The following is a 13392-nucleotide window of genomic DNA, read 5'->3' on the forward strand; positions in this document are numbered from 1 at the left end:
TTATTATCTATCAACCTATCTATTAGTTAATCAGTGGTTGATGTTCCTTCAAATGTGAATAAATGTTATGCTATTGATAAGTTTGAGGAGAGCAAAATTCTATCTTATAACTTGCACACTATACATTTGTAAAGCATGCATATTACATTGAGTTGCTCTGTAGTATTTATAAACATAATTTACAGTACTAGTGGTATAGGTAGAATCAAGATAGATTGCTTTAGCTTTTGTAGATGTATTACAGAATAATATTTTAAGCAAATGCATTTCTATGTTATATTTTTAAAAGTGTCCATTATGTGTATACTGATGGTTTTATATTTGGAGAATTGAATCACTCGAGGAAAATATAGAGCAAGTTTGAAAATGTTGAAACAGAACATGCAGTCTTTGCCCTCTAATGAAATAACTTTGAAATGTAAATGAAGAAAAAGCAGCAGAAAGCATGTGTAATAGAAAAAGTAATAGATTTCATAGAATCTGATTTAGCTATAGCTTTTGGGAAGTCACCTAACCTTAGCTGATTCTTCATTTCTCTGTCCGTAAAATGGGAATAATCGTAATTACTTTCAGGGTTTTTGAAATGAGTAAATATAATGTTTGTAAAACACCTAGTACGGGCCAGGTGCAGTGGCTCATGCCTGTAATCCCAGGACTTTGGGAGGCCGAGGCAGGTGGATCACCTGAGGTCAGGAGTTCAAGACCAGCCTGTCCAACATGGTGAAACCCATCTCTACTAAAAATACAAAAATTAGCTGGGCGTGGTGGCAGGTGCCTGTAATCTCAGCTACTCAGGAGACTGAGGCAGGGGAATTGCTGGAACCCGGGAGATGGAGGTTGCAGTGAGCTGAGGTCGCGCCATTGCACTCCAGCCCAGGCCGACAACAGCAAGACTCCATTTCAAAACAAACAAACAAAAGCCACGTGGTACTCTGTGCAGTATTCAGTAATTGCAGTCTAATTAGTGGTAGTAATAATAGTATTAGTATAGTGGTAGTAATAGAGGAGTACCACAGAATTTTTAAAAAGACATGAAACCTGTGTAACAGAAGTTAACTGTGAGTCTTATGAGAGTTATATCCTAAGATCATGAATAATAGAGCTATATACATGCTGAGGTCAGGATTTCTAGAACACTTCCCTCACTCTTACCCATCGCCAAAATTACTTTATCGCCTGGGAATTTAACAATAAGATTTTTTATGTTCTACATTAGTATAATGCATTTTTTCACACTTAGGTTTAGAGTGAGTTTACATTTAGTCCTAGAATGAAGAAAGTGCAAATTTATTAGGTATTGATAAGAAACATGGAAAGTACTACTGGTGTGAACAAAGGCACCATTTGCTGATTTTAACATAAATGATGAGTACGTTACTTCTGTCTGGCTTGTTTATTTCTTTGTTTTATTTCATTTAAATATACCTTGCATGCTTTTCTAAACATAATAGTTGAAACTCTTAAAAATGCCTTTCCTTATATCGTAAAATATTAATAACATTTATCAAGTAGTTATGTAAAGCACTTTTTAAAGCTCCTTGCATTATAGACATTATTACATTTAGTTCTTACAACTCCGTAAGATGGATATTATGATTATCATTCCAATTTTGAAGACCAAAAAATTAAGTCTTCGAGTCATTAAAAGAGATTAGACAACTTGCCTCCAGCCATGGCACAGAAAGTGTTCTAATTAGTTTTTTACTAGAAACTTGGCTCTGGAGCCTCTGCTCTTTATATACATGTCACACTCATCACACTTTGATTTACACTTGCTATAGAGTGTTATGGTGAGTTCTATGGTGATATTTAAGAATGTTTTGTCCATTATTCTATTAATACTCAATCCTCACAGAAAGCCTATAAGACAGTGTATTGTCTGAGACTGATGAGAAATTGGAACTACTCTCAGACTTTGAGGCAGGAAAGTATTTGCTACAAGGAAACAGCTTACAAAATCTTCAACCTGGCTAAGAATACAGGTCAGGAACATTCACCAATGAACGCAGCAATAAAGACATGGCAGGCATTGCAAGACACCCCTGCTGATCCTCTTGCCCACCTGCAGTGCTGCACCAAGTGATCTGAGGAGAATGGTTCCTGCTTTGCTTTTACCGTTCAGATATCATCACAGTCATTTTTGCTGGCAGAATATAAACCTGAACCCTGCTGGAAGGAAGTCTGGAAAAGGTACTTTTCAGACTTCCAGCCCTTGCAATTTGGAAAGGTAGGAACGATGCTGAATGTCAGCAGATGATATGTGGCTTAGGAAGATGTTATTATTCTTCCTGTTTTACACTGTAGGAAACTGAGCCTACAGTCTGGTGAATCCAGGGCCAGGGCTGCCAAAGTCTATGTCATAAACTCTTTCTAGGGAAGGTTGTTTGAAGTTATACATTCATGTTACACACTTCTCCTCAGAGTTCACTTCAGTCTCCATTTTCATAGTAGGAGATAATCCAGCTGATCAGGAATGATATAAACAAACATAAAATTGAATGATTAAGATGAATCTTACATTTTTTAAATCAAGTTTCAAATTCTGTGTGAAAAAGCCATTCAGTAAAACTGGCAGATAATTAATGTCTGACAGTTTTATTTCCTTTTTGTATTTTGTAGGAAACAATATGAAAAAACATAGTGAGTGGCAAATGTTAATCCACACTTTAAATTATAAATGTATTGCTTAAATTTCTATAGTTTATGAATTTTTTCTGTAGAGGTAATCTCTGAAGGATCATTCTGAGTTGTTCTTTTTACCTAGTCTCTGCCTGATAGCCTGGCTCAGGAAGACAGAGCTAATATACCAAAACATCTTAACATCTAACCTAGTCAGACCTAATAAGCCGTAAGACAAAATTTACATGTAACTATATTTGTGCCTCATAGAATGATTTTTAAAAAAAATTACTCATAATAGCTAGATTTTACTTCAGTTAACATGAATTAATTTCTAGTGCCTTAGTAAAGCTTCACTTCTTCAAGGTCTGTATATAATTTTTGGCCATCAGAATTATTTTATTTTATTTTATTTTTAATTTTATTATTATTATACTTTAAGTTTTAGGGTACATGTGAGAATTATTTTAAATTACTGTATTTTTTCGTACTCTACTTTTGTGGACTTTCACCTGCATTTTATCAATAAGTTTCAAAGTCTGTGGAATTACAAATTGAAGCTGCACAATTTCCTGAACTTTCTGCTTAAAATGATACTCAGCCACTAACCATACCCAGTTTCTCTCATACACACACACACACACACACACACATACACACACACACCCCACTGAGTATTTTATGTGGATTTAGAAATTGTGTTAAGGATTAGAAGAGTAAGTGGCTTCTAATGAGTTGATGCAAACTAAGAGACTTTATCCCCAGAATCCCCTAGGGTGTGATTAAATGTTAGCTGAATGGAGATTTTATGTAGAGAACAACTTATAAGGATGCAAGTATGAAAATGAAAATCCAATTTCATCCGTGTCCCTACAAAGGACATGAACTCATCATTTTTTATGGCTGCATAGTATTCCATGGTGTATATGTGCCACATTTTCTTAATCCAGTCTATCATTGTTGGACATTTGGGTTGGTTCCAAGTCTTTGCTATTGTGAATAGTGCCGCAATAAACATACGTGTGCATGTGTCTTTATAGCAGCATGATTTATAGTCCTTTGGGTATATACCCAGTAATGGGATGGCTGGGTCAAATGGTATTTCTAGTTCTAGATCCCTGAGGAATCGCCACACTGACTTCCACAATGGTTGAACTAGTTTACAGTCCCACCAACAGTGTCAAAGTGTTCCTATTTCTCCACATCCTCTCCAGCACCTGTTGTTTCCTGACTTTTTAATGATTGCCATTCTAACTGGTGTGAGATGGTATCTCATTGTGGTTTTGATTTGCATTTCTCTGATGGCCAGTGATGGTGAGCATTTTTTCATGTGTTTTTTGGCTGCATAAATGTCTTCTTTTGAGAAGTGTCTGTTCATGTCCTTCGCCCACTTTTTGATGGGGTTGTTTGTTTTTTTCTTGTAAATTTGTTGGAGTTCATTGTAGATTCTGGATATTAGCCCTTTGTCAGATGAGTAGGTTGCGAAAATTTTCTCCCATTTTGTAGGTTGCCTGTTCACTCTGATGGTAGTTTCTTTAGCTGTGCAGAAGCTCTTTATTTTAATTAGATCCCATTTGTCAATTTTGGCTTTTGTTGCCATTGCTTTTGGTGTTTTAGACATGAAGTCCTTGCCCATGCCTAATTCTCAGTAAACTATCGCAAGGACAAAAAACCAAACACCGCATGTTCTCACTCATAGGTGGGAATTGAACAATGAGAACACATGGACACAGGAAGGGGAACATCACACTCTGGGGACTGTTGTGGGGTGGGGGGAGGGGGGAGGGATAGCATTAGGAGATATACCTAATGCTAAATGACGAGTTAATGGGTGCAGCACACCAGCATGGCACATGTATACATATGTAACTAACCTGCACATTGTGCACATGTACCCTAAAACTTAAAGTATAATAATAATAAAATAAAATAAAAAAAAGAAAATGAAAATCATGGAACAGAAAATATGAAGGGATATAGTTATTACCATACTGTCACCAGTTTATTTCTGAAATATTCTTAAAGTTTATTTTCAAGTTTGTAACCATGCACATAATAAATATAAAACAGCTATATTTTTTAATGTATGAGTGATTTAGAGGGAATGAATTTGTTTGTATAACATGCATTTCTTATCTCTTTTCCTTAGTTACTGGAAAAATAACCAAAAGAAAATTGAAAAAAAAGTAACATATTCAGTTATAATCACTTCATATGTTTCATTATTAAGAAAATTTTCTTATAATTTTTATATTAATATCACCATATGGAGCTTTGATGAACTGTAACATAAATTGTTAGAAAAGATGGATAAAGTTTATTATAGTATAGGCCATGTGAAAAATTAATTTCTAAATTTTCACAAAATGTAATGATACCAAAAATTACATCAGTTGTCAGGATGCCTCAGTGAATAAAAACCATTATTTCTGCCTCAGAAGTCTAGGGGCTCCTAGAGAAAAACTTTAGCCTAATAACCACACATGTAGTATTTATTTTCCTATACAAATGAAAATGTCTTGTACTTAATAGAACACTAATTAGAAAGCACAGTAACAGTAACCACATCAACATTTGTCTCCTGCTCCCAGGTTTTTGCTGTTTGCATCACATTCCTGGCATTAAATCCTTCATGGGAATGGATGGTGTTATAAAATGCAGCATTTTGATAGAGCTTATTTATAAATCTGGCTATCTTATAACATAATTAGTTCATAGTCTCTTCAACCTTTTCCATTCACTTTCACACATCTGGATGCATTTTAGGTGTAGTATTTGGAATAATTCCGGGGGTTTATTACCTTATGGAGAAGTTTTCCTATGTTCTCAATTAAGTCCCGATATTTCAGGAAAGATGAGGTTTGTTCATTCATCACTTTTATGTCATTTGACAGTATAAACAGTAAAATTTTTTCAGACATACCAAGTTATATACAGAATATGCATAGTAATTTTACTGAGAAACTTGCCAAACATTTGCTTTCATGAAGATGGAAAGAGTAACTAAGAGTGATTCTTTTAAAATTACTACAGTCATGTATTAGTGTTGTTGATGATCATGTGACTGGAAAACCATATAATATAAAAGAAATTTAGTAAATATATATGAAATTAAATTTTCTTTGAGATAAAGAAGAGTGGCTTATGTAAGAGAGAATAAAGAGTGCAATTATTTTTATTTAGTTTGATTCCTGAAAGCAGAATTAGGCAGTTTACATTAGGTAATACATTAACTTATAAAAGCGTTAATAACTTATGTTTCTAAGAAGTAGTATAAATGCTTATTTCTGTAGAAAATAAGCATATATTTATAAGCTTATGAACATTATGTGTGTAATCATATGTAATCATTTATAGTCTCATTGAGGTTGTATTTGTGTTTGTTTTACAAGACAAAGGTAAAAACTTTTTTTGGTTATTGCTTTTCTTACTGGCAGCCCTTACTAAAACATGGTATTTTTGCTTTTGTTTCAATGTAAAAAAAGCCATAAGGCTATTGAACAGGATACTTAGACTATCTTCATAGCTCCTTAACAATAATGGGAAACATTTGCATACTGTGCAAAAGACAGCTACTTTTGGCTAAAATAATTTGGAAAATATATAAGAAAATGCCTAGAATGAATAGCATATATTTATTGTAGAATTTCTTTATTAATAACATAATCAATTTAGACCTAAAATGGATTTTTAGTGTTGCACATATTCTCCCATCTCCTCTGTGTAGAAATACAGGAGATTTCTACACAGATTAAATACAGGAGATTTCTACACAGATTAAATACAGGAGATTTCTACACAGATTAAATACAGGAGATTTCTACACAGATTAAATACAGGAGATTTCTACACAGATTAAATACAGGAGATTTCTACACAGATTAAAAATAATATTTATGGTAGTTTAATATGTATATATAATCTAAGATATTAAATTGAAGGCTACATGTATCATAGGGTATCAAAAATTATCATATCTTCATGGGGTCATCCAATTTAACAGTTGAGAATAAATTTAGCTCTATTTCACGTAATCCAACATTAAAATGTGCTTGGACAAGTGAAACTTGAATATACATTCTTGTTGAAAAGACCATAGGTGATTACAATAGATTCAGTTCATGTTCAACACGTCATCACATCTTCTGCCCCTGAACATGAAAACAGACACAAAATTTCTCCTGTAAGTTTAGGAAAGTCTGTGGATACCATGGATTCCTATTACGCATTTATTTTCACCTTAAGCTATTCCCACTTTCCATGTGCTAAGAATTTACACTTCTTCAAGCACATCTCCTTCTAGTTATGATAAATAGTGTATGGCAACACAATTAATTGATGGATGTCAAAGCAATGAGATCAATTTATTCTTCTAAACAGCTGCTATGGCAGTAAACATATCTTAATAGAAGGAGGCCTCTTGAGTTCAAGAGGCATAAATGCCTATCTTTGTGCAAGTCCTATCAGCATACTTCCAAGCCTGAAGGCGTTTGGCAAGTATTGTTAATTGACTTGCAGCATTAATTAAGTTAATGATCCAAGATTTTGTTTCACAGTGCTTCAACACATCAGATTATTGTACCAAGAGCATGTTAGAGTAATTCAAACTACTGCATTCTCTGATACTCATTATGCTATTAACACTACAATTTAAGTAGATAGACTTGCACAAAACAATTCAGAATTTTGTTAATTTCTAATTGGGTAAAAAAGCGTAAACTTTCCAAATCTGAGAAATATGCATTTAGAAGCTTTCTTTTGATTCTAAGTAAAATTATAGCATCCTTCTCTCACACAAAAGACACAGGTGTTTTAAATAATAATTTAAATTTAAATATGTTTTCCTACTATGTCTTTGAATTCAAGTATCTGGTATGGCAACCTCTGAGTTCATGAATTGTAAAAAATTTTTACTCTTTAAATAGAGAACTCAAACTAAATTTTTAAATAGTAAATAATTTACATACTCTACCACCAACAAATAAGACTATTTTTTCCAAACTCAACAACAAATTCCTTTATTTAACCCCTAACGAAGCCATTTTATCTATTTTTTTAACTTATATTTTAGGTTCTGGGTACGTGCGAAGGTTTGGTACATAGGTAAACTCATGTCACAGCGTTCGTTGTACAGATTATTTCATCAACTAGGAATTAAGCCCAATACCAAATAGTTATCTTTTCTGCTCCTCTCCCTTCTCCCACCCTCCACCCTCAAGTAGACCCCAGTGTCTGTTGTTTCCTTCTCTGTGTCCATGTGTTCTCCTCATTTAGCTCCCACTTATAAGTGAGAACAGGTGGTATTTGGTTTTCTGTTCCTATGTTAGTTTGCTGAGGATAATAGCCTCCAGCTCCATCCATGTTCCCACAAAAGACATACTCTTGTTCTTTTTTATGACTGCATAGTATTCCATGATGTGTATGTACCACATTTTCTTTATCCAATCTGTCATTTATCAGCATTTAGGTTAATTCCATGTCTTTGCTATTGTGAATAGTGCTGCATTGCACATTCATTTTTATGTGTCTGTGTGGTAAAATGATTTATATTCCTCTGGGTATATACCCAGTAATGGGATTGCTGGGTCAAATAGTAGTTCTGCTTTTAGCTCTTGAGGAATAGCCATTATTAATTATTTGTAATTATCCACTAAGACAAAGTAAAAAGGAAACAACTTTATTTTTAAACTGAAATAATGAATGCAAGGTTGAATTTGTTTTTTCTTAACAATTTCTATTTCTATTTGTGTATACTTGAAGAATCAGATTCTATTGAGAATTTAAGTTTTATAGGAAATTCGTTCTCAAAACTAGTATTTTATTGGTTTGTAACATCTTCTGCCACTTTGTAATCACTGTATGTTTTAATAAATGAATAAGTCTTATTTATGTTAGGATATATTTCCACTCCTCACTCTGGAGTAACTGCAATAGCCTGTATTTTATATTTAAATTAAACTCAGATGTCTTTGTTAAAATATTTTATACAGGGTTAAATAAGAATTGATTCATATAATTATACACAAAAAGAACAACACTTAAATTTCATTTGTTGCTATTTAACTCAAGATTTATAAAGGTAGTATTTGTAAATGAAATTCAAAAAAGATATAGTAGCTTTATAGGAACAATGACTTGGGATTTATACTCATATATTTTTCTCAGAGAGCATATATGTCCAATTATTTGAGTAAGTATACATAGCAGTACCCTCTACATTTGTTACTTCTTATTTGTTCCTCATTTCCAGTCTTTAAGAAGTGAAGGTGGCAATTTTGTAACCCACTAACATGTTTTCATGATAACAAGGCTATATTGAACACACTTATGAATACATATATAAGTCTATGTATTTTATACATGTTACTTTTAACACAACTCTAAAATAATTTTTTGGATAAAGAAAGGAATGAAAGAAAGTAAAACTGCACCTAGTCGAAAAGCACAAGTGAAAATTATGTATGCTTTTACAGTGAAAACCAAATGGAAAGAGTAGAATATTACTTTCTTGAAGACAACTAATCAAAAATATGGCCAGTAGATCTTATGTATTTGCAACTGGGAAATACTGTGCTGTAAGAAAAAAAAAAATCTACATCACTAAAATGGCCTTCACATAATCAGTTGAAAAACAAAATAGGAAAGAGTTCTGTGAAACCGCAACTCTCTGGTGAGAAATCAAGCACTATTTGAAGTTTTCCTGCCTATTTCTCAAATGTAGTACACTGCTACAATACTTAAAACCTGATTTCTGTGCCCATAAATTTGTAACTTGTTTATTTTCATGCCCTTGCCTTAACAATAGAAAGGTATTCTGAAATTGTTAGCTCAATGTTTTGCCTTATAAGGAGGTTCCCAATTTATTTATAAGGGAAAAAATGTTGTGTTTACGATTCTATGATGTACAGAAATGGGCTTAGTTAGCATCATGAGATCTGACTCACACTTATAATTTCAGACCAGAATAAGTGTGGCTCCGTAATCAAGCCACAAAAACAGAACCAAGTTAAACAAAATTTTGACTGTTTTAAGCAAAGTTAGTATGATGAAATGAAGTATCTATGCTCAGCAGTAGGTCTCGTTGTGCATATAGAATGCATATCATTTCCTGAGCTATCTAATAAATGCATTAGTGAAATCGGGCTGGGAAGTAGAAAGTAGCTTCCAGAAACAAATGCTATAGTATTTACAATCCTACTCTCAATGAAAAGAAATTAACTAAGAATTCTGTAACATCTCACTGCATTATGAAATTTGAAAATTAGATCCTAACGAATGTATCAAATAATTATACTACTTTAAAGTTGTAGAACAGTGGTATTAGAACATGTTTAAGTTTAGGTAAAAATAAGTAGCAACAACAAAAACAAGTGGGACTTGTTTTATACACCAAGTTTTATACACCATGTGATCAACTACCATAGTTTTGTGAAACCTGGATATGGGAGCAGAAGCCCTAAATTGGTCTGTGTCATAGTTTTACAGTTTCACAGACAATATATTAGCCTCCAAGAGGCTTTTCTTCCTCCCTTTTGAAATGTAAATATTTCCTTTGTATGGATTAATACTCCCTACTGAAATGGAAACACAGTCTGAGGACACTTGTTTGCTTTCTTCACTGCCATATCCCCCTCCATTATCATGTCTGGCCCATAATAAGCACTCAGTCAATATTAGTTGATTCAATTTAACAAGACCATGTATGAGAAAAGTCTTTATAAACTGAAAACTATGCTGTTTAGGTATTATCGCTTCAGACAAAAGACGAAGTATACATAATCTGTAGTCAAGAATAAATTTTCATAAGCATTTGAAAATATGATGTGTTTTCTTATTTCTTATTCTGCTTTACAACAGATATGTGTAATTTAAGTGATATTTCTAAGTAGTAGAAAGAGTGTAGTTTGATAAATAAGGTAAATTATTATCTTTGAAATACCTAAGTCAAGAAAATCTCTGCAGTGAAAAGAATACTGTAAGTTTCAACTTTCTATCTATAAAATATAAAAGTTGAAGGGACATTGACAAAGAAAATAAATTCAGTGAAAGCATTTAAATATGTTTATCATGTCATTTCTCTGCAAACAGTATTTTCTTCCAAGATGATTATGTAAATTATTTCCTAAATATTATAATGCACATTTTACAATAGGACGACTAAACAAGATTTTAAATTCTAAGATATTATTCTAATTTCCTTATGTCAAGTAAAATGTTTTTATATTTCTTATCTCCGTGATATGCCTTAGGAAAGATTTTTACGTATGGTAATGCTGTAATGGTGTTAATATATTTATGTATGAGATTTTAAAAAAACTGAATTTGATATATTTTAGGGAAAATGTGTGAATCTTCAGTCAATTACTGTGAATGCAACCCCTGCTTTAATGGTGGTTCTTGTCAAAGTGGTGTGGATTCTTATTATTGTCATTGTCCATTTGGTGAGTAAAACTTATTTGTTGATATAAAATGTAAGTTTATTTTTGCACACAGTTTAGCAATTTTGTTTTATTATGAGTATGACAGACCAAAAAACTATTGTTTTACATGGAAGGTTTTATTAAAATAAAATCTTAAATGTTTAACATTTGTAAAAGTTATGGAAATCCCATTGAATACATTGCATTGATCATTACTAGAAAAAGAGTCAACTCAAGATAATTGCACCAATATTGTTTCCGTAGGACATTTCCCCCCAAAGATTTATGGATATCTTCTTTTTAACTGAGAAGTTATGAAATAAAAAAATTCTGTAAGCACTCTTTCACATCACTCTCTATTTCAAATCTTTAAGAGTAGTCAAAGTAAGGTTTTTTGTTTGTATCACTTTTGTGAATTTTGCTTTGTTTTTTATTTTTGTTTTTTACATTAGTTTTTAATTTTGTTTTTTACATTAATTCAGCCACTTTTATTAGAAGGACTTAGTAACTATACATGAAGTTTTCATAATAGGCTTTTTGTAGCTGATACTACTTGACTAATAAAATTTCAGACTAATCTGTCTTTTGGGTAAGAAAAATTGTTAAAAAGAACTTTTTTGTATACATACATATTTATTCACCCTAGTGGAATGAACTAAAAGATTCCTTCCAGGTCTTATCCAACTGTTACCCATTACTGTGCCAGCCAAAAACCATGAGATCCAGAGGAAGCATTTGTATTAGCTTGGCTTGTTTCATAAGTTTGTGAACATTCCATTTTTTTTAAAGGCTGCTTTACACCACAACATAGAATCCATCTCCAAATGACTCTGTCTCTTTTCTTTTTTCCCCTTTGTATATTTATTTATTTATTTTTTTATTATACTTTAAGTTCTAGGGTACATGTGCACAACGTGCAGGTTTGTTACATATGTATACATGTGCCATGTTGGTTTGCTGCACCCATCAACTCGTCATTTACATTAGGTATTTCTCCTAATGCTATCCCTCCCCGCTCCCCCACCCCATGACAGGTCACAGTGTGTGATGTTCCCCTTCCTGTGTCCAAGTGTTCTCATTGTTCAATTCCCACCTATGAGTGAGAACATGCGGTGTTTGGTTTTTTGTCCTTGCGATAGTTTGCTGAGAATGATGGTTTCCAGCTTCATCTATGTCTCTTTTCTTAAGCAAGAAAGAGCAAGGATATTTTTCTAGTCTTCCTTTGGGCATATAACTGTGCTATATGGACCTGAAAAGTAAAGCTCAACCTATAGTAGATAATAGAATTTAAAAGACATATGCAGTTCCTAATAACCTGTATAATTTACTAGGTATTTTTAATTTCCAAACAACTTCATGACTATCTGTTTTTATTAAGCACATCAATAGAATGATAAAGAGAAACAAAATAGAAAAATATCTAATTTTGAGGAATGTATTTTACCAATGGTTTTGAGGCCCAGAAATTGAGTGATTTGCCCAAAGTCAAAAAATGAAGTTGAGACAAAACTACCCCAAAACAATGTAGCAACTAGAACACAAATTTTTATTTTCAGTCCAGTATGACATTCACAGAACCCCTTTTTATACAATTTCTTTGAAATTCTAACAATGCCCATGAAGTAATGAAAGGTATATCAAGGTCAAAATAACCACAACTTGAGATCTCCAAAAACTTTTTCTTTCTTTCAATGGTGTCTCATCATTTTAAGTGGTGCTGCTTTCTACAGATAACCACAGTCAGGTTTCATGGTTTAACTTAACATTTTGAGATAAAAGATAAGGGGATTAGAGTGTAAACTAGAAATGATTTTCAAGTGACTGAACAGAGATGTTCATATTTTTAGGGATTCCTTTGCAAATTTTGAGGATGTAAGTTTTGAGGATTTTGAGTTGCAAATTTGAGGATTTAAGAAAATTGATACACAATAAAAACAAGTTGCTGCTGCAGTGTAGTGGTACAACTGTCGTTGCCTATTAAGTGGAACTATTTGAGGGGCCAAATATACCTTCTTGTCACTCTGCTAGACATCGCCAGGGGAAGAGGAATAGCACAATGTAAATTAAAATAGACACAAATCACACATAGCCGGCAGTGCAAATTTCTCCCCCTATTCCTTCCAGGGGCAAAGACAAAAAATACCTAAACTTAGACATTGTCAGTTGACAACATAAGCACTTACAAAAGAAAACAAAAATCACTGAAACACTGCTATGTAATTTGAAACTAAAGAGACAGAATTAAAAACAAAAATGATTTTTGTTCTCAAATGGAATGTGGATGAAACGTACAAATAACAATGTCAGATGGAATGCCTCAAATAAATAGCCAGAGGTAGGTAGTTACACTTGC

General features: G+C 32.9%; 1 protein-coding gene across 3 annotated transcripts in view; it reads left to right on the top strand.

Moving 5' to 3' along the window:
- Window positions 1-13392, top strand: part of FAT4 (FAT atypical cadherin 4) — a 183091-nt gene that overhangs the window by 142753 nt on the left and 26946 nt on the right. For all 3 annotated transcript variants that reach the window (XM_024246169.2, XM_054554467.1, XM_063723654.1), the window contains one exon: window positions 10956-11060. In XM_024246169.2, the coding sequence (XP_024101937.2) occupies window positions 10956-11060 (105 nt within the window). The remainder of the gene's footprint in view (window positions 1-10955; window positions 11061-13392) is intronic.

The sequence above is a fragment of the Pongo abelii genome, chromosome 3 (genome assembly GCF_028885655.2).
Source record: "Pongo abelii isolate AG06213 chromosome 3, NHGRI_mPonAbe1-v2.0_pri, whole genome shotgun sequence".
Lineage (NCBI taxonomy): Eukaryota > Metazoa > Chordata > Mammalia > Primates > Hominidae > Pongo > Pongo abelii.